Here is a 21,937-nt window from a genome sequence, read left to right on the forward strand (position 1 = left end):
CAAATTTAGAGACACATGTACACATGTCTGCTTAACAAAGCTCCTCTATAGTGAATTTATTTGTGCATGTATGTTTGTGTGTAGTTAAGGTCACATTTGGGAGAGAGCCGCTGTCTGACTCTGGACTGCTCAGAAAAGGCACGTGACCAGGCTGTGCACGTTCTCAGACACTTTAACGTCCACTTCACCCCTGCGGACATCTTCAGTCGATGCCAGGTTAGTTGTGTGTGGCTATAAACAAACATATACAGTATTTCTGTGTGATTCTTACACTATTTGTTACAAAGAACTGTCGTAATATGAAAAAAAAATTGTAAATATTCTTTAGAAATTCTCCATTTTGTTCCACATAACAACATGAGGGTGAGTAAACAATTACAAAATTTTATTTTTGGGTGAACTATTGCTTTTATCAGCATTCAAACTTAAATTCGAACTTAAATAACACTGTCTCAAGACATTTGTGTCTTATCATCAGACATAAGAGTTGTGAGGCAGGAAGGAAGCTCCAGCAGATAGACACTTATCCTGTGAATCATTGGCTTGAGGTGCCACTACGGAATTCGCTAGAACAAGAGGAGGAGGCACAGCATCTCTTCTGTGTTTTAGGCATTTCCTCTCACATAAGTGATGATCGGAATTTGGACAATGGATTTGGATAAGGAAATAACCAATTAATGGAGGGATGCAGAAAATATAGATATGGCTCAATGCAAGCCTATGGGATTTTTCAGTTGTTCTATCATCCAACAGGCTCAAATGCAAAGTCTGATTACTAAGAAAAGTAAAACCGCACCTCTTCTCAACAAGCCGCACGATTTGAGGTATCATTCATGTGCATGGTGCAAAAGGTCTGGAATGAGTTATGCACTGAAGTTTAATACTTACTGTAGTTTAATACTATGAGCAGTCATAGTGATGTTATAAGGTGAAGGGGATAAATAAAAAGTGGAATGGGTAGCTGAGAAAGAAGGCTGACTGCAAGAGAGGACAGGAGGAGAGATATAGGGAGAGATTACATGTAGAAAAACAAAGGCAGAGACAGACTACGGTGTGTGACAGAGAGAGATGGAGGCAGATAGCTGCCTGACTCATTCCTGCTGTAATATCTTATCTGCATTGGAACTGCACCTCCAGCACCACCGCAGGTCTACATGTATTTATTACTCGTGATTTTAAAAATCAGGTGTACAATTGGCACTATAAAAAGCATTATTTATACGTGCATAGACATAAATACTGACATACATGTATGCATAAAGATTAGCTATGCATGAAAGGGTCTATGCAGATTTCTTAGGATTTCTTAGAATTAGTTATTAAACTAATAGTTCACACAAATAAGAATGTGTTTCTTTTACGTGGTTTTTTGTATGTATAGCGGCAGATTCCTACTAAAATGAACACTAGAGGCAGTACAACAACGACTCTTATTCCCTTTCACACAAACGGCAGATTTTCAGTTCATAAACACACATTTTTGGCCCTGTTCCTCACAATGATATCTAATGACATCTAAACAATTTTACTATAGTGCATGATTTGTAAAGCAGTAGTTTTTTAACATTTGCTTTGTATGCTTGTTTGTGCACGATCAAATTGCGCATTAGCTCAACAGATAGAGCGTTGCGCTTGCACTGCAAAGGACCGGAGTTTGCTTCCTGAAGAGCACACGTGAACCGAAAGTGTCATAGGAGAACCCAAAATGACATGGTTGCTTTTGCATATGCTTTCTATGACACTATTGGTTAGGTTTAGGGATTTAAGGTTTAGGGTAGGGAGGTAGGTTTTGTTGATTTTAAATTGAAAAGTGCATTAAAGGTGCTGTAAGTGATTTTTACATGGAAAGGTAAGCTAAAAATGTTCCTACTCCCTGAAAGATATTAATGAAATAAGTGTTGTGAGATATCTCAGCGGTCTCTGTGACAGCACTAGACTCTGTAAACAGAAAAAAAAATGTGTCCGTGGTCCGCAGACAGTGATGCTTTCTGCCTGTCAATCATTTTGCGCATTCTCATAGTATTGTAGTTGCAGCGAATTATTGAGGCATAATGTCATTTTTATGCCATATTGTTCATAAAAGTTGTCAGTTGAGGGTGCAATTTTGCAGCTGTTGTTTTTAACAAACATTTCTACTCTCAATAAAGCTTATTTTGGTATCATTGGCGTTCAGGGTTTTGGAAAGAGGGGGCGTGGCTAATTCAACTGCTCAGTCTTGTGGAAGTAGAACGGCTGAAATCGCTTACAGCAGCTTTAAGGGGTCATTTGCATCTGACCGCCTCCTTAACAACACATCAATGCCTACTTTACCTTATCACTTCCGTAGCCTGCCCAGTAGCGGTGAGCAGTGAGATGGCAAAGAAAGAGCAGGTCAATCAAGAGCAGAGGGCCAATCATAACAGTGTGCATTTACTTTCAAGTCTTAAAGGAGAAGCAGCACCAAAACCGAGCGTTTCTTACAGAGGGTCAGAATGAGTGTGGAAAATGATCATGTTTTACAAATATATGACGGTTTTTTGTACAAAAAACATTACTAATACTGTAGGTGAACCTCAAGGAACATATTAAAATAATAATAAAAAGCATGTCATGACCCCTTTAAAGACATCTTCTGTTAGGGAGAACATTTAACTCGCTTTTAGCGCCACTCCATGGACATTTTAACGTAGAACTGCCGCAATACATGTAGAAGGAGCCATTTAATGTCATTTTGCAAAAATGTCACCAGTCACGTAATTTTCATGAGATCAGACACAGAAAGAAAGTCAAATAGGTCTGAAATGACACTAGGGTGAGTAAATGGTGGAATTTTAATTTGTTGGGTGATCAGTTTCTTTAATAATGCATTGTACAGCCTATTGTTGATGTTGTAACTGTTAATCCAAGGTATCCAAACAACTCGGTGACTACACCATTCTGCACACATCATTTGCAACACACCTCATACCACTCATTAGACTTTCTACCACACCAAGTTCACACCTCCAGCCACAAAGGAATGGAAACACTGCCGATACAGAATTGCAGACATGGCTCGTTTAAGCTCAGCACGGGAGGTGGTTTCCACAAATGTGTCAGCGTTTCGGCCATCTACCTACTGTGTGGGTGGCCACCGGCTCCCATCCTGATCTGTGGCATTTCACCATTTGTTGCCCGAGGTCTCATCCACCTCCATGTTTGCTGTCTTTGTGCTTTCCTGAACAAAATGTAACAGATTGATCATGAGAGTTTCAATGAACCCACAGAATACAATCTCCCTGGGACCCTAAGGGGTAGCTGTTTGTAATGCCTCATCAGAAGTGTCTGTCACATTTGTAGTTTATCATGTAAATATTGTCGTAATTAAGCAGTACTTCAATGTGAATAGTATAGTGCTATATATTTCATATATTTTGTGTGGATATTAAATTGAATGTGTTGTATATTTCTTTGTGCAGGTTTTGCATGGTTATGGAAAAAAAATATCAGTGTTTTAAAATAATAAAACCCTAAAAGTAATGCAAATATAGTTCAAATACATTTTTCTAGTTATGCTCTGCTCTGAAAAATTTCATTGGCTAGATATTGCTTTTGTGCTATTGTCATAGTGATGTCCAATTTTTTAGCAGATTGTATTTTTGTTTTGTTTTTTTGAGTCCGTTATTTTCAATGAATCAGTCAAAGCAGATTCATAAGCAAATCAGTGTACTTAAAAATAATTTTTAAAAATAATTTTGAGTCAATCACAAGTCATGAAAATGTGCAAACCCTGTTTGCTGTGTCTACATTTCGCACAGATCAGGAACAGAATAAGTTCAAGTCCTTTCAAAAGTTGTCGACAAAATGTGCAGGTACCCAGCCACTTTTAAACCAGTCTAATCTGGTCTCCAAGCTTGGTCAATATTTAGTAATAATTTCAGTGGCTAGGTATTTCTCTTGTTTTTGAGCAGATTGTTCTTTTGAGTCTATTCTTTTCCATAACCAAGTTTCCATCCACTTTTTGCACTGTTCTGCTCTCGACAAAGTGGAAGTGCGTAAAAAAAAAAGTGCTGTCTCCTGCTTATTTCCATTCAAATGGCCTTTTTCCAATAAAACGGTGTGCGTGATGACGTCATTCTTACACTTTGTTGCATAAGTTTTGATTTAGTGCAAAAGAACTCTGCTATTGACACGTTTCCATACAGAATTTTGTGTATATCACAAATTGTGTACCTTTCGCGTCCCAGATGTCCCCACATTTGTGTAAAATGGAAAGAGTATTAAGGTAATTTATTGAAATTGGCCAGCTTACTGTCATTTTAGTTTCACATAATTGCAATCGTAAGAAACATCAGATGACGACGTGGAAATGGAGAAGTATGCTTGTTTGTATCTGGGATTATTAGAAGAAATTGATTGGAATATCTGGCAAAATACAATAGAACAGGTGACATTATAGCGAGCCTGTAATGCTATATTAAGGATAAGGGCACTGATTTTTAAATTTTATTTATTTATTTTTAAAGAGTAGCACTTATATATACTTGACTAATTCTTTGCTTTTTTGAGTATTTAAGCATTTTTCTTGTATTATAAACATTTTTTTTTTACACTTTTTTTCAGACATGGTCTTTGATAATCCCATGTTTTTGAAATGTGTCATAGTAAAACCATGGTATTTTTTGAAGTATCTTTGAGTACTAAGACAGTATCATGAAATATGAATATAATCATTCAGTCAAGAATACCATGGTATTGTTCTGATAGTGATTTAGTCTGTTAGTTTAAACAAAAACCTAACTGGCTTTGCCTGAATCAGAAAGCTCCTTCAGTTAATGGCAGTATTCTATAAAAGACATATTCAATTTCTATCACTGAAAACGACGCTACCGCTCCCATTATAATTAATAAATCTGTCCACACTGCAGGTGTGCCATGTGATTTCAGAAATATCAGTCGAGGATTAATCTGTTGATGAACTTACAACACAATACATGAAATGGACATTTTATTGTTTGCATTTATAGTTCTGCATTAGTGTGTCTGTGTCGTTCTGTGAGTACACAGCCAAAGTGCTAACTGTATGTTTCATTAATAAACAAAAGCAATGCAAGCAATGACATTTCTGGATTCTAAAGCATTTATTAAATGACTGTAGCATTAAAAACGAGTTTAAAGTATTTGAATGTTGAAATGTAGGATACATATTATTTATTATATTTGTTGCCTGCATTGCAGACAGAAAAGAAATGAGGAAATTACTCCCTTAAATAATAATACAAAAACATGTTTTGGCATACTTTTGATGTTCCGTGCCACTCAAAAGCTCGTTCCAAGCGAAAGCAAGAAAATGAACGGGCCCTTCCACAAGACGAAGGATACATTCATACAGTAATTCTGTGTTCCCTTCAGAGTACACACTTCAAGGGCTCTGCACTTTGGAGTGAGTAGGGCATAGGGAGGATAATCCACCCCTGATCTGCTGTAGCATGTGCTGTTAAAGGCACCTCAGCTTAATTTTCTTTAATATGCTCACGATATACAAAGAAACCTCATAATAGCACATTATTACTGTTATTGTGAGATTATTGTGAGATTTAAATTTTGTTTTATTTAACCATTTTAATTAAATGATTAAAAAAAAATTCTGGACAACCAGAAGGGCGCCTTTAAATTTGTGAATGAAAGGGGCAGGGGCTTGTGGCCCTGCTGCCCCCGTTCTGTGCACATCACAGCATGGAATGCTTAAGACAAACATGCATTAGTCCATATGCAACAGCCAGCGTTATCTGCAGTTGTTTTTTCAAACAGATGTTGGAATTTACATAAAAAATCTGTCCACCTTTTCCAACAAAAAAACAAACTTGGAATGTGTGAACGAATTTCGGTGTCTTTATAGAATTTTTGGTATAATATGACACCATAGCTCTGTTATTTATGACTTTATCTGTCTTTGTACACTTAAGATTTATTTAATTTAATTTAATTTAATTACTCCCTCCATATCACTTTTCTCAAATGTCTATTTTTATCTGTTTATTAATTATTTTGGCACTTTTGTTTAATCCCTTTGGTGCTGAATTTTATTTCTGCTTTGAAAACTTGTGTCTGTTATGTTTCTTCTCATTAGCCAACATCCACTTCAGACATTCGGATAACTTAAAGGGGTAGTTCACCCAAAAATTCTCTCATTTTCTCACCCTCATGCCATTGCAGATGTATATGACTTTCTTTCTTCTGTTAAACACAAAGATTTTTAGTAGAATATTTCAGCTCTGTAGGTCCATACAAAGCAAGTGAATAGTGAACAGAACTTTGAAGGTCCAAAAATCACATAAAGGCAGCATAAAAGTAATCCATAAGACTCCAGTGGTGTAATCCATATCTTCAGAAGCTAAATGATGGGTGACGGTGAGAAACAGATCAATATTTAAGTCATTTTTATTATAAATCTCCACTTTTACTTTCACATTCTGAAAGTGAAAGTGGAGATTTAGTGTAAAAAAAGGATTTCAATATTGATCTGTTTCTCACCCAAAGTGATTGGATCGCTTCTGAAGATATGGTGAAAGAAGGCCATTTTGGAGGTGCACCCCAGGGCTGGTATGTGAAAGCCCACCCATGCTAAGTTAACCCTTTTGTTATCTGATTGTAAAGTCCTTTGATTAACAGTGGCTGGGTGACGTGTCCCCCGGCACTGTGAGAGGCATTCCTGAAGCCCTTATGAGCCCGCTGTGTGGCCCATTGATACTCATTGCCAATCATTAACCTCTCCCCTGCCCGTCCCGCCATAATCCCCTCTCTCTTTCTGTCCTGCAATATATCTGTCTGTCTCACTCTATTCTCACTGCTTTATCAATGGCCCTTCCAGTGGATTCCTCTTTTTCTACAAGCCAGGCTCAGAGTTCAAATGTGTCACCACACTGACTAGACTGCTAAATGGATTAGAGCTGAGATCAGTAGCATGTCATGTTTCCTGTCAGGAATATACTTAACATACTCACTGAAGTTACTGTCAACACTTTACAGACACACATGGATGCGGTTAAAGCGGTCATGAAGTGCTATATTTGAATAATTTTATTATCTTCCCTGAGGTCCGATGATAATGTTATAAAAGTGCACCAAAACAGTCACAATTTAGTAATATATGATCATTTTCCGCCATGTTTTTGTCCCTCTGTCTAAAACGCTCGGTTTTGGCCTAAGTGCCTCCTTAAAACTTCAACGTAAACGGCCACTGTTATGATTGGCTGACATCATGCAGCCCCTCAATTTCAGCAAACTCAATCGGAAGAGAATGAACAAGCCCCTCAACATTATAAAAAAAATGTCAGGGTTTACACATAATGCACATCCAACACATTGCATCTGAACACTGGCGTAGAATTGGGGAAGACGAGGGGCACACGTCCCCACCAATGCTGTGAAGGGGATGATTTGTCCCCACCAATCATGCATCTGCCCTTGTTTATATATTTTTATCAACGCTAAAAATAATTTCGTATGCAATTGTGTGGCTGTGAGTCTGTCATATTGAGACAAAAAACTGGTCCCCCCTCCGTTGTACGAATTGGTGTCTAGACGAACTAGACGGCGGTGTCACGTGGTACCTGTTATTTTACTCAGCGCTGGCCAGGATGCATGAACTCACAGTCGTTTTTTATTACTGGATGAGGATTTTTAAAAATGATTTTATAGATAATACTGAGGTGGATTTTCATTCAGGAATCCTTGCAATTATCAGTTTTTATTAAAAATAACTATCCAGTGTAAAATGTCTCCAAATGGATATAAAGCATTCTTAGATTTAAATGTGGATGAATGGAGGATCCGGTTTTGAAGCGTCAAGTGCCCCCTGCAGGAATAAAACTCACAAGACAATCAGTGGCTGACAACATGCAATTTTGGTCTGTAGGTCTGTTACCCACACAAAACTTTCGTATGAATTTAGAAAACATGTAATATAACACATGAGTTACATGTGGAGTCAGTGAAGATGTTAAAGGTGTCGCGATTATATGGCTAATTTAACTGTAAGAGTTTAGAATCCACGGTTGAAATGCTTTGTTTACAAAAATATTAGATATAATGTATAAATACATAATATAAAATAGTTTTTCGTAAGATTTTGTAAGCCTAAATGGGGAAAACTCTTGTGCCTGTGTGGGTACTGCAGCAGTTGCTCTGGTTACGGACAGTGACCGCATAGTGCTTTAATGGCCAGGTGTCACGAACTGAACATGATCTTTCAATTCACTTGAAACTGAAGCTTAAACACATGAATTCCAAAATATAACGGAGAAATTCGAACTACCAGACTCATATCCATCAAAAAAGCGACTTAAATCGGCTGTTAGGGAGCATTTAAATGACTGACTGAAGACGATGGATGTAATTTATGCAACAGAATGTGTGTAGTCCACATGTTTATTTGTAAGGTGTTGCGGACAGTATTTAGAGTATGTTGCTGATTCTTTATGTTGGGGTGTCTGACAGACAACGGATTGCTTTAATAAACTGATGCAGGAGTAAAAACTGTTTAATGCCGTAAACTACATGTTGCGCACCCACAATAATCTTACATTTACGCACTTTTGAAGCACACTTACGCACTTCTGTTTACACTTAAGCACATCACTGAGCTCGGTATGCGAATAAGTGGCGTCATGCCTAGATTGGAGCGTCTCTTATTACCTCCTATTTTTTATGTTTGTGTGTGTGTGTATTTATCAGTTTTCTTATTATAGGGCTTCCCTTAGCGTCCACATATCCCACAGAAATACGTCCACTTAGACGTTTAGACAATTGTTATATGATATGCATTTTTTGCATCAGTTCTGTTGCATAATAAGAAAATGTCCATATAACTGTAAAATACGGTTAACTGCGATTTTTTTTTTTTTTTTTTTTTTTTTTTTTCAGACAGTAATCTAACCATCAAAAACTCACACCGTTCCATCCCTACACTGAATATACTTTTTTTTTTTTTTATATGTGCATTAATTTGAACTGTTATTATGCATTGTGTAATGAAACATTACGACCCCCCTCCCAAACCATCCCCCCCTCCACCCCCCGTTTTGACCCATATTTGGTCCCTCTCAATGTTCAAATGGTCCCTCTCAATGGGGGCAGTCAAAGAGTCTGTGTAGTTCATGTTAATATACAAAATAATAAAAAATAGTCCAGATGGGTCCCCTTTGGTATTCAGGAATAGTTAGCCACACTGGGCCTGTCTGTCCTCCTCTCTCGAACTGTGCGCCAGTGAGCGGGGCCAAGGGTGCGATGATACATGTTGTGGGATGTGTGAATACAAAAGAGCAATGTTTTTTGACGTCACGAACACACAGATTTCAAAACAAGATGTTTCAGCAGGGTGGCAACAATAAATGCTCTTTTTAGACTGGGGAGGAAGTTTTGAGTTCTGAAATTTACAGTATGTTTTTTATAGTACAGTTACCTCTTATATGTCTAAATATCAAAGAAAATTGATTCTCCATTTAATGACCCCTTTAATGTTATGAGGAATAGTTCAACCATAAAATAAAAATGGTAATCTTTTACTTATCGTCATGTAGATCCAAATCTGTGCAACTTTACTTTGTGGAACACAAAAGGAAAAGTTTAGCAGATTGTTCTTGGACTCGTTCACTATATTCCAAGTCTTTGTGCAAAGAACAGACTTGGTAACAGTTGTTAATCACTGTCATTCTTGCACTCCACCATAGATCTCGCATATCATTTTGGTCATTTGCACTGGTCATGCTGTATGTTTTGAACTGCTGATTCAGTAGCTCTGTTGCAGTGCTGGTGAATGCTTGGAGAAGGGTCTTGAAAGGTAAGGCAGGAAACACTGTCAGAATAATTTAGCATGGTGTCCCCTTTAGCCATGGCGGAACAATTTATGTTTGAGAACCACTAACGAAATCGAAAGTCATTAAAATCATCCAATTCAGTTTTTTTTTTTTTTTTATGGAACCGGTTCTTATTCAGTTATCGGCTCCCAACCCTAGGAAGGAACGTTCGTAACCTCACTGGTAGAGAATGATCTTAAGAGCTAAGATCCCTCATTATCGGGAAACGAAGCCATGCACAATTTGAGGTAAAAGTCATAACTGGAGCACAACCATTGTGAGATACATGCCGGAGTCTTTATTCCGTAAGTATGAGGAATAGTAATAGTCATGCTTGCCTCGGCAAACACCACTAAATATTTTTGGTCAACATGGTTATGATTCCTCGAAACAAACCCCATGTTCTTCATACGGAGAACCACTTCTCGATCTAGTATGCAGTCATACCATGCAATCCTTCACACATTACCATGTTACTCAAATCATTTCCGCTCATACCATTTCATAATTGTGACATTGATTTGGACTTACATGGCCAATACTTGATCCCGGGCATTTCTCTGATTTCAGCCCTGAAAAAAACTCCACAAATTTTGCTCCACAGATGTCATCCAAACCACAAAGCCCAACTTTCTGCATTTACTCGAAACCATCATCATACGGCAGCATCAGATGACTGCTGAGCCTTTTTTTAGAAGTGAGACTGGCAGCCAGACGCGGTTCTCTGTATTGCTGACGCTGCACTGGCACTAGCTCTGGAGTTCCCACGGGGGCTGTAGGGTGGGGGGCAGGTTTGTGGTGGACCTCGGCTTAGGGGGGTGAATAGGAACAGAAACGATGTGAGAAGATAGAAGGAAAGAGAGGAAGAGAGAGCTTGAGGGTGTTTGAAAGAAGGATTTATATGTCTTTGAACTTCAAAAGGTTGAGAAGAAGTGAAAAAACGTAAAATATCGATCAGCGTTGAGGTTCTGTTGCATTGGAGAAATTCTGCAAAACACTCTTGGCTGTTTAAGCATATTTCTGTTCTGTTCTACTATTTTCGCTTGACACATTTGATCCTATTGTGTAATTTGTGGTCTAAACCAAATGTTCATTGTGTTTCAAGTCAAGGTCAAATACAAATTTACAATATTTACTTTCTTAAAGGAATAGTTCACCCAAAAATAAAAATTCTGCCATAATTTTCTCACTTTCATGTCTATTAAAACCCATATTAGTTTCTTTCTTCAGTGGAACACAAAAGTAGATATTTATAACAGAATGTCCAAGCTGCTAATTTCCACAGAAAAAAAATTAGTCCTGAATAGTACGCAAGTTGACACGTTAGCCAAAAGTGTCATAGAATTATCACAAAATGACATGGATGCTTCCATTTCTTTTGCTTTTTATGACACTATCAGTTACGTTTAGGTTTAGAGTAGGGAGGTAGGTTATGTTGATTTAAAATTCAATAAAGCATTAACCTAAAACCCTCAAATGTGTTTGGGAGAAAACCCTCTTTTAGTGCCTCACAGTGGACGTTTCATCTCGGGACTGCCGCATTACAAGCCACGAAATGTCATTTTGCAAAAATGTTGCCACAGTCACATAATTATCATGAGATCAGGCTCATAAAATGGGTTATGAATGCGGTTTCATGTTGACTGTAATTAAATGAAAAACTCAATCTAGGTCAATGAGTGCAAAGACAGGCATACAGTTTGTGAGAGGCTGTTGCCTTGCCGTTCTACCCCGACCCCTGCCTGTATAGGGCCAGAAGGAAAGGGAAAGGAGAGAGAGTTAGAGACAAGAGCAGAGAGACATTCCTGAGACATGCCAAGACATTCTGAGGGAAACCATCCCAAATATTTCCCACTGTGTGTGTGTGTGTGTGTGTGTGTGTGTGTGTGGCAAACAGCCAATGACTCCTGTTTCTGGGGCCATGCTGACATACTGACTGACAAGCTGTCTGCACCGGAGCAGAGCCTGAAGCACAGGAGGTGTGTGTGTATGTGTGTGTGTGTGGGAAAGTGCAAGAGAGAAAGTCAGTGTGAGAATAATTGAATCTGTGCGTGTTTGAGAGACTGAAAGATGAGAAGGGGATGGAAAGGTCATATGAAGTACGTCTTTTAAAACCCACAGGAATCTTGTTCGATTTTTCTTTCCTTTGTTTTTTTTCTTCTTTCGACCTCCAAAGAGGATGGTTCAGTCTAGTCTTGTGTAGCTAGACTTTTGACTATCGGCATAAAGTCTGGTTTAGATTGCATTATATTCTGGCCAAGAACAACCCACTTATATGGGAAGAAAATGTCTGACTAACATGTGAAGTGACCAACCACGGTTTGTTTTGTTTTTGGGTGTTTCTTTAACTTCCCATGGGTTGATCCCATGGGTTGATTTTTATCAAAACTAATACATTTAAACTTTTTACTTTTTTGTTATTTATAGTTCACATTAAAACTTACTTAGAAACTTTTTACCAGGCCTTCATTATTTATTTTTTGTACTTTTCAAAAGCCTTTTGTGTATAGATTTTAATGTTTTAGCCTTGTCCCAGACACAGACTTCAGTTTTTCAATAAGAAAATCCATTGTAATAAAACAAATTATTACATGTTTAAAACTATAACATTTCAAACAAAGAGGTAAATAAAAATTGTTTCAGTATTTTTTGGTGAAAGTGATTTAAATAAATGTTCCCCCAATTGTGCCCCAATTAAGTTTTTGCATTGTACTTGTTAACCATGTCAACAAGAGTGTCAGTAAAGAGCATGTTTGGAATGAAATATGGGATAAATTATGTTTGAAGAAAACAAGACAATTCAAGTTAAATAGAATACTTTTATTTGGCATCATTTCCAATCAGTTTTGTGATTATGCTAAATTATGCAAAAGTGTGAAAATATTATTTAATTGTATTAGCATAAAGCCTTAGCGAGACAAAGGATTTGGCCCTTTAATTTCAAAAACGTTAACAATGTCTTTCCATCACCGTCATTTCCACCACAGAAATCTGTTTAACACAATGACACAATGACATGAAATGACACTGTGCTGATAATTTTCATGAATTTCACAAGAAATGACAAAACGTTGAAAAACACCCTTTTATGTTATTTAGGAACAGGCAGTGGTGGAAAGATTACTGTTTTTCTTAAGTAAAAGTATTGCTACTGAAGAAGTAATTCACTTGAGTAGAAGTAGAACTACTGAGAAATATTATGACTCAAGTAAGAGTAAATATTAGTTTGCAGAAAAACTACTCAAGTAATTACGTTACAAGTTACTTTATGAAAGTTATATTATACTGTATATAGTATATACGCTTCCATTTTTAGAACATAAAGACATTTTTGTTCTTGAAAGAAACTGATGCTTCCTTTCACCAAGGATGCATTCAATTGATCAAAAATACTGCCAAAATCATTAATTGCACTTTTTTTTTATGGTTTGAAATGGTTAGGGTTAGGTATTTAATCCATTTTTTCTTTACCCATGATGGCAAACATATACTGTCACCTATTCCTTACAAAAGCATTTTAAAGTGCTAATTTGGTAAAACTTTGTAAAATTTTCTTATTATTAGAACAACTGAAAATGGTTGCGCATCCATGCGGAAATCACAATACAGTGGGTTTTTCCCCATTTACTGAGCTATTGAGTTCTTACAAGTTGATTTACATTTGCAAGTCAAAATGTTTTTTTTTAAATAGGCAAAAAGAAACACATTTCTCCTGACATTCTATTTTCTCCTAAAGTCTGTTGTTTTAGAGAGATGAAGGATATTCCATGCATTACTGTTTTGAAAAAATAATCTCTGTCCAGGATAGAGGGGGAAGTGGATGGCCAGATGCACAACAAAAAGACAAGTAAATCACAGTCTCTAGTTTGAGAAACAGACTTCCTCACAGGTCCTAAACTAGCAGCTTCTAAATGCCAAAGACCTGCACTGCTGCAAGAGGATTCTTGTACAAACAGAAAATTAAAAAAATACAACATTTATTTAAATAGAAATAGCCATTTGTAACATTCTAAATGTCTCTAAATCGTCTCTAAGCTACATAATGTGCATTGTGAATAAAACATATTCCTATTTTAGGTTTATTCTCATTCACGTATGTCCAAGTATTTTGGATATTAAGTTAACATACTGTACAAAACTAATATAATGCAATATCATAGAGGAGGAAATTTATCCTCGATGATATTGCAGCAATTATCCAGAATGAGATTATTAAACAAACTGTTATCAACTCCTACATGCCAACTGAATAAAAGAAGGCAAAAATAAATATTTTACACAGTGTTTTGTGAGAGATATGATTGATTCAAACACTAAAAGTGTATTATTGTATTACAGTTGTAATAATAAAGTCTTAATTAACATTATGGTTATTTAACATATTGAGATATTATTATTAAGTGAATTGCAGCCTTTGGTTACATTATGTTTTGTGATTTCTCATACCTTTTTTATATAACATCCATCCCTTGCGCACTTTTGGCCCAGTGGGTGAGGCTTTTCAGACAGGTAAACAGCAGCAGAGGGAAGTACAGTACAGCACCGTGAGCGAGAGTGTTACTCGTTAGGACAGTTTATTTTGAACAAGAGGGGTGAACGTTTACGGAATTTAACGCGTGAGTGAAGTTTGATCAGTGGTTAAACGTGTTCATACTGTTCCCTCGTACCTGAATGAATGGCTCCTTTCCAGAATAAAATGAAATATGCAGAAAATCACAGTATTACAGTTCTTGTATAGTTACAGGGCAGAAAGTCTTGAAGAAGCTAGAGAAGAAAGGACACCGGCGGCAGTTTATGCAAGCTGCTGTGCTCATGATGCTGTGCCCTGCGGGCTTCCGTCGTGCCGCGCACAGCGCATTTTAGTTTATAAACATATTTAGCGCTTATAACTTGCAGATTTCTTCTTCCCAAAAAACTTCCCAAAAATTTAGAAATATTATGTATTTTTTTTGTACTTTGTAATTGTAGTGAAAAATAACTGTAGCAAAGTGAACACTTAATTTTTAATCAACTCAGGTAAAAGTACTATTATTTATTTATACTTAAAAAAAAAAAAAAAAAAAAAAAAAGTAGAAAAATGTGAAAAATTTACTTATGTACTGTAACAAGAGTAGTTGTAAAAGAAAACGTATGTGAACCATGGACTCCATGCCTGTTTAATTTTTCCTGTATAGTACACTCTTAGAAGAGAAGGTTCAATATAGAACCCTAAAGGGTTCTATCGCTCGCTTCATATTTGGAACCCCTAAAAGGTTCTATATAGAACCCTTAAGGGTATTTAAGGGTATTGTTTTTGTTTTATTACCAGGAGAACGTTTAATGGCTATGCGAATTGAATGGTTCATATACTATATCACTAAGAAAGTGAAATAACCATATAAAAGACATTTAAGTATTATTAAGTAAAGCATTTTTAATAGTTTGTATTTACAACAAGACAAGCAATAATTAACACAATTCATAATGCAATAGTTATAACAGTTGACTTAATAAATCCACAGGTTTGTAATAATAGGCTAAAAGTTAATTAGTAGTAATGTTATTTATATAAAAATCATAAACATTAAATCATTTAACATTAACTATAAGTTAACATTATAACCATAAGTAAGATTAATAAACGAAAAGTAAAAAACGAAGTAAAAATTGACACTGTCAAAAAAATTATGGTACACTCAAAAATGCACAACAGAAAATGCGTGTGTAGACATTGGGATCAGAATTTCTCTCCGGCCTAAAGAAACAAGTAATTACTTTTTTCGAAAAATAAAGCAGTTCTGCTTGTAGACACAGTATCTAGTTTACTTGCTACTAAGTGCCTCAATCAGTCCTTTGAGTAGGGTTGAATGATTTGATGCCACTAACCTTTCAATCTTTAGCAAATCCAGTGACTAGTTCTTCCTCAAGCTCTCATTGGATCTACCTAGTACCTTCTAAACATAACTTTGTTTCCAGGTGGACTGAAAAAAAAACTTGTGTGTCCTTACTTCTGGATCTTGCGTAGAAACCAGCCAATCTGATTGAAACTGCCGATTTCAGCCAGTTTCTTTACATTTTTGTAATATGTATCAAGTGGTCCATGGGCATGTCATCTGAGACTTGGACCCGGACGGCTCGTGTGCAACTGCTATTTTCAGTCAATCAGTGGAAATCTTAGCTTAAGTGTGACTTGAAAAGATCATCTTAAACCTTTAACCAATAGCTGCAAAACATTGTGATTCGTCTAACTTCTCCACACTTCTCCCACCTCGGAATCTTGTTCGCAATACTGTATTGTACAATGCAATATACTTGACTTTCCATTTCCACTGTGACGAATGTATTTCTAATACATTAATAAAATACGAAGGCAGTATGCAGTATATAATGCACAGTATTCAGTATGTACTATAGTAAGCTAGTATTCCATTGCTAACATCTCTTGTGTGTCCATCTAATGCGAGGGGTTGATCTGTGGACGGGGTCAGTGTATGTGGCTTTAGCGCCGGTGTGTGTGTTTGAGAGAGTGTGTTTAATAGGAGCGTATTTCCTGTTGGCACCCTGGTCGCTCTCACTCTCTGGCTCTGCGATTAGCCGTGGTGAGGAATCCGTTGCACCCGGCAGCTGGAATGTCCTGTTTGTCTAGATCTGTTTGTGCTTTCTGTTGGCCTGGCTGGCAGTGGAGTGTGTGTGTGTGACGGTAATGCAGTTCAGACCCTTGCTGTTTCATGTGAGCCATTGTGTCGGAGCCAAGCTGCTTCCTGCTGCCGCAGAGAATAAGAGTAAGCGACACTTACTTGGGCTTCTCCTAAATATACATTTTAAATAGTGCGTAATTTCCGTATTTGCCGCAGTCCTGATGGCGCATGCACACATACTTGCCTCTTTCTGTCTATTAAAAGAATATTTTGGGTTATCTTGAACTTGATTTCTCTAGCCCTGGTATTAAGATGCATTTTGGGTGAACACATGGAGACACATCACCGTTGACACCTGGTCATAATTTGAGTCCCTTTTGACCACTTGTATTCAGATTTCGAGAGGAGAAGATACATGATTTCATAATGACATACATTAGTTACTACATCATTGTGTTACTGCATGATAATCAGGCACAAAACAGTGAAAGAGAAAAAGAAAGCACTAAAAACTGGCGAAAAGTTTCTCCCAATTATGTTTGCATTTAATCCAAGAACAAACATGATGTTTAGAGCAGAATTCTCAGTTGTTTTAGTGGAGTGCTTGTATTAACTAAGCTTCAGATGTGTGAATATGTATACACTTTTTCAAATTTTCCAGTTGTATGGTTATTTCAGCCAGCACAGTTTAAAACTCTTGTGTAAGCTAAGCAGTTGATTGACAGGTGAGTAGGCAGTGATTCACTGCTGTTCTAATGCTTTCGAAAAGATGAGCATTTACACTGTGAGCCCAATGTGTTTTTGACCACATTCGACCACCTCCAAAGTTGGTCAAAGTAAGCAAATCTCAAAACGTTTTGGACCCCGTTTACACCTGTCTTTAGTGTTGTCCCATTTCAAATGCTTTTGATTACCACAGACAATCCTTTCAAATCGTCAAACATATGGGACAGATATAGGGCTGAACAATTAATCGAAATAAAATTGAAATCACGATATGACCTTGTGCGATTATTAAACCACAAAGGGCTGTGATTTAATTAAATAAATAGTCTGTTTCAAAGTTTATACGTGTTGATCTGTCCTGTCTGTATCGAGTTAGTGAATTACTACAGTGTTTTCATAGTGGTTCTGAGCTTCGCAACTCCAACTCATGCTCAGAGTAACAGATGTGCTCCGAGTTCAGTTCTGTCTGCTTACATGTGCTGTGTGCATTATATTAAAACCACTCCAGATTCTCTTCAGGGTTCAGGGTTAACCCTATAATAGCTGTGTCCACTCCGTCCCTCAGGTGGGTCTGCCAGTTAAGAGGTTAAGAATTCATGTAAATACTTTGACAAAAATACGAGCTGAACATTCCTGCTTTCAAACCCTCAGGTCTGTTTGACCCATTGACTATCACTGTGATTTGTAAGTATATAACTGTACTGTTTACCTTTTTTTCTTTTTTTCTTTTTTTTTTTTTACAAAATTAGGGACAAGTCGAAAGTTTGTGATAACTGACAGCATGCCACAGACACTTTCCAAAGACATTAAGTTAAAAATAACCCACAACATACCTTCAGCACACAGATTAAGGTGTTCTGAATGTTTTTTTAACATGTTGCTATGTGGTTGCTAGGGTGTTCTGGGTGGTTGCAAGTCAAGTCATAAGAGCCCGCAACCAAGTCTCTGTGATATTCTGATCTGTAGATATGGTTCCATGCAAGTCCCATAAGATATGGGTACGTTAATGTAAATATTACGCCCCATTTTATTGCAAGTCTGATTGCTTGTGAAAGTAGTAGCACACCTCTCCTAAACAAGCTGCACAAATCTGCACTGAAGTTTAATTCTTAGGTTTAGGGGATTGTTCAAATCCCTAAGCCTGAGTATGAGCAATAATAATAGTGATGCATGTCTTAGCAAACTGCATTAATAACAAGCGAAAGCTGGTGAATATCTGTGAAAAAATAACACAAAAGAGAGATACAGTGGACATAAGAGACACAGAGAAAGAAGAGAGCAAATTCTTCCCAAGTAAGGGAAAGGGAGGGTAAATGATTGACAGATCTTTTGAGAAAGATATAGGAATGGAATGAGAGAGCGAGAGAGATGAAATAATCTCTTCCTCTTGCTGCTTTCTGATTGAGAGCATTCCAGTGCTACGATGATGTCATGAGAACTGGCCCTGGGCAGACAGGGCTGCTTATGTTCTACAGAGAGGAGGGGCTGCACTCTTTCACCTCACGGAAAGGCAGAACCATATATCACTTCCATATAGTGCACAAAAATGTGTGCCAGAAAAGAAGCTCAGACAAAAAACAAGGTCTTGTTTATGTGCCCTCTAGGAATTCTCCAAATTGTCTAAAATTTGCTGTGCCTTCTTGTGATATTTCACTATTAGCTTCCTGTGATGTTGATTTGGTTCTCTTCAATGCTAATAGCTCTTGGTTTTACAATATTTATACTGCTCAACATTTACGGGTAATTGGAAAGTTTAAAATATAGGTCACAAAAGTTGACGGGGTCACCAGCTATATATTAGTGCACTATATCATAATGTAGTTAAAGAGGGGGTATAGACACTGAAATATAGATAATGATACAGGGGTGAAGGTGAGATCTCGCCCTACATTCTTCTTCTGGTTTACTGGCCCAAGTGCAGTTTTATTCATACTGTTTTAGAGAAGCTGAATTGCCCCTGTAAAGTTCTGCTGTCTTTTATTATTTGACTGTGTACATTTTTAAATATTAGCTGCCTTGTTGTCTGCTGCCTACATAGGCAGCTGCCATCTAAGGAAGCACCCTAATTGAAATTGAGTTTAAGTTAAAGATTTGCAAAGCTATTCATAGGCAGCAACTCAGGCAGCTAAAATAGTTTAATTCAGTTAAAAAAATGTAGCAATCTTTTTTGGTTTTGAATAAAATATACAGGTGCATCTCAATAAATTAGAATGTCGTGGAAAAGTTCATTTATTTCAGTAATTCAACTCAAATTGTGAAACTCGTATATTAAATAAATTCAATGCACACAGACTGAAGTAGTTTAAGTCTTTGGTTCTTTTAATTGTGATGATTTTGGCTCACATTTAACAAAAACCCACCAATTCACTATCTCAAAAAATTAGAATACATCATAAGACCAATAAAAAAAACATTTTTAGTGAATTGTTGGCCTTCTGGAAAGTATGTTCATTTACTGTATATGTACTCAATACTTGGTAGGGGCTCCTTTTACTTTAATTACTGCCTCAGTTCGGCGTGGCATGGAGGTGATCAGTTTGTGGCACTGCTGAGGTGGTATGGAAGCCCAGGTTTCTTTGACAGTGGCCTTCAGCTCATCTGCATTTTTTGGTCTCTTGTTTCTCATTTTCCTCTTGACAATACCCCATAGATTCTCTATGGGGTTCAGGTCTGGTGAGTTTGCTGGCCAGTCAAGCACACCAACACCATGGTCATTTAACCAACTTTTGGTGCTTTTGGCAGTGTGGGCAGGTGCCAAATCCTGCTGGAAAATGAAATCAGCATCTTTAAAAATCTGGTCAGCAGAAGGAAGCATGAAGTGCTCCAAAATTTCTTGGTAAATGGGTGCAGTGACTTTGGTTTTCAAAAAACACAATGGACCAACACCAGCAGATGACATTGCACCCCAGATCATCACAGACTGTGGAAACTTAACACTGGACTTCAAGCAACTTGGGCTATGAGCTTCTGCACCCTTCCTCCAGACTCTAGGACCTTGGTTTCCAAATGAAATACAAAACTTGCTCTCATCTGAAAAGAGGACTTTGGACCACTGGGCAACAGTCCAGTTCTTCTTCTCCTTAGCCCAGGTAAGACGCCTTTGACGTTGTCTGCGGTTCAGGAGTGGCTTAACAAGAGGAATACGACAACTGTAGCCAAATTCCTTGACATGTCTGTGTGTGGTGGCTCTTGATGCCTTGACCCCAGCCTCAGTCCATTCCTTCTGAAGTTCACCCAAATTCTTGAATCGATTTTGCTTGACAATCCTCATAAGGCTGCGGTTCTCTCGGTTGGTTGTGCATCTTTTTCTTCCACACTTTTTCCTTCCACTCAACTTTCTGTTAACATGCTTGGATACAGCACTCTGTGAACAGCCAGCTTCTTTGGCAATGAATGTTTGTGGCTTACCCTCCTTGTGAAGGGTGTCAATGATTGTCTTCTGGACAACTGTCAGATCAGCAGTCTTCCCCATGATTGTGTAGCCTAGTGAACCAAACTGAGAGACCATTTTGAAGGCTCAGGAAACCTTTGTAGGTGTTTTGAGTTGATTAGCTGATTGGCATGTCACCATATTCTAATTTTTTGAGATAGTGAATTGGTGGGTTTTTGTTAAATGTGAGCCAAAATCATCACAATTAAAAGAACCAAAGACTTAAACTACTTCAGTCTGTGTGCATTGAATTTATTTAATACACGAGTTTCACAATTTGAGTTGAATTACTGAAATAAATGAACTTTTCCACGACATTCTAATTTATTGAGATGCACCTGTAAGTACTTCTGCGTACATTTCCCTCAAATCGTCCACCATCTTGGACGACTTCTTTCACTGTGCTCATCACAGTGCAATCTGAAATTGTCTTCTCCACGAAGGATACAGTACATACGATGTTGCCTTAGATTTTGACCAAAAGAATGTATCTCACAAAAGAATGTATCTCACAAGGCAACGTAATAATGATACCTACCTTTGGTGTGGCCTTCATATTGGAAGCGTGCCTACAGCTTGGGTTTCCATCCACATATTTTCATGCAGATTTTAGGATATCGCATGACTGAATGGAAACGACAATATACAAGTTTCCAAAATGAGCATAAAAATGTAAAATATCATCCATTGCATAGCATCTGAAATGTTGCTCTGGTAAATCTGAAGCCTGTCATCAAAATGATTGGCTACTAGGACTGCAAGATATAGAGGAAAAATACAATATGCGATAAGTTGTTGGAAAATGCGATATGCGATACAATAATCCTATGATGATGTCACCGCAGCGCATGGAACATTGGAACCCCCACTGCCCAAATAAACTGTTTAAAGTTTATTCAAATAAAAATGCATCATCTATCCCAGAGCTCACAAACATAGTTGTCTTTTGTTCCAAATTGCATATAGACTGCGTATAATATGGACATTTTTACTATTAGCTATGTTGCAGATATTAAAATCATCTTCAGTTTTTTGTAAAAAGCATATAATTATAAAGTTAATTAAACCATATTATGGGATATCCTAAAAGAATCTGTTTTTTATTTTATTTTTACACTTTTATTCATGTACGTATTAATAAAAATTTAGTGAGAAGCTACCACCCCTGGAGTTGCGAGTTCAAAGCGGAGGCAACTGAGACTTGTCCTCTGCCACCCGGTAACCGCACCACCACGAGGACCTACTAAGTAGTGGGAATTGGGCATTCCAAATTGGGAGAAAAGGGGATAAAAAAAAAAAAAAAAAAACATTTGTGAGAAGGATATAGCTACAGGCAGAGCACCAAAAAG

At 37.3% G+C, this 21,937-nt stretch overlaps 1 protein-coding gene across 2 annotated transcripts in view; it reads left to right on the forward strand.

The window, feature by feature from the left end:
- The window catches only part of LOC127433672 (exonuclease mut-7 homolog), a 67,053-nt gene that overhangs the window by 21,946 nt on the left and 23,170 nt on the right, over positions 1–21,937 (forward strand). Inside the window, exons 18-20 of one of the 2 annotated variants that reach the window (XM_051685764.1) lie at positions 85–216; positions 329–363; positions 479–4,951. In XM_051685764.1, coding sequence (XP_051541724.1) covers positions 85–216; positions 329–361 — 165 coding nt within the window. In that variant the 3' untranslated portion in view covers positions 362–363; positions 479–4,951. Of the gene's footprint in view, positions 1–84; positions 217–328; positions 364–478; positions 4,952–21,937 lie in introns of those variants that run through there. The other variant, XM_051685763.1, reaches the window with a different exon arrangement.

Source organism: Myxocyprinus asiaticus, chromosome 43, assembly GCF_019703515.2.
Source record: "Myxocyprinus asiaticus isolate MX2 ecotype Aquarium Trade chromosome 43, UBuf_Myxa_2, whole genome shotgun sequence".
Classification (NCBI taxonomy): Eukaryota; Metazoa; Chordata; class Actinopteri; order Cypriniformes; family Catostomidae; genus Myxocyprinus; species Myxocyprinus asiaticus.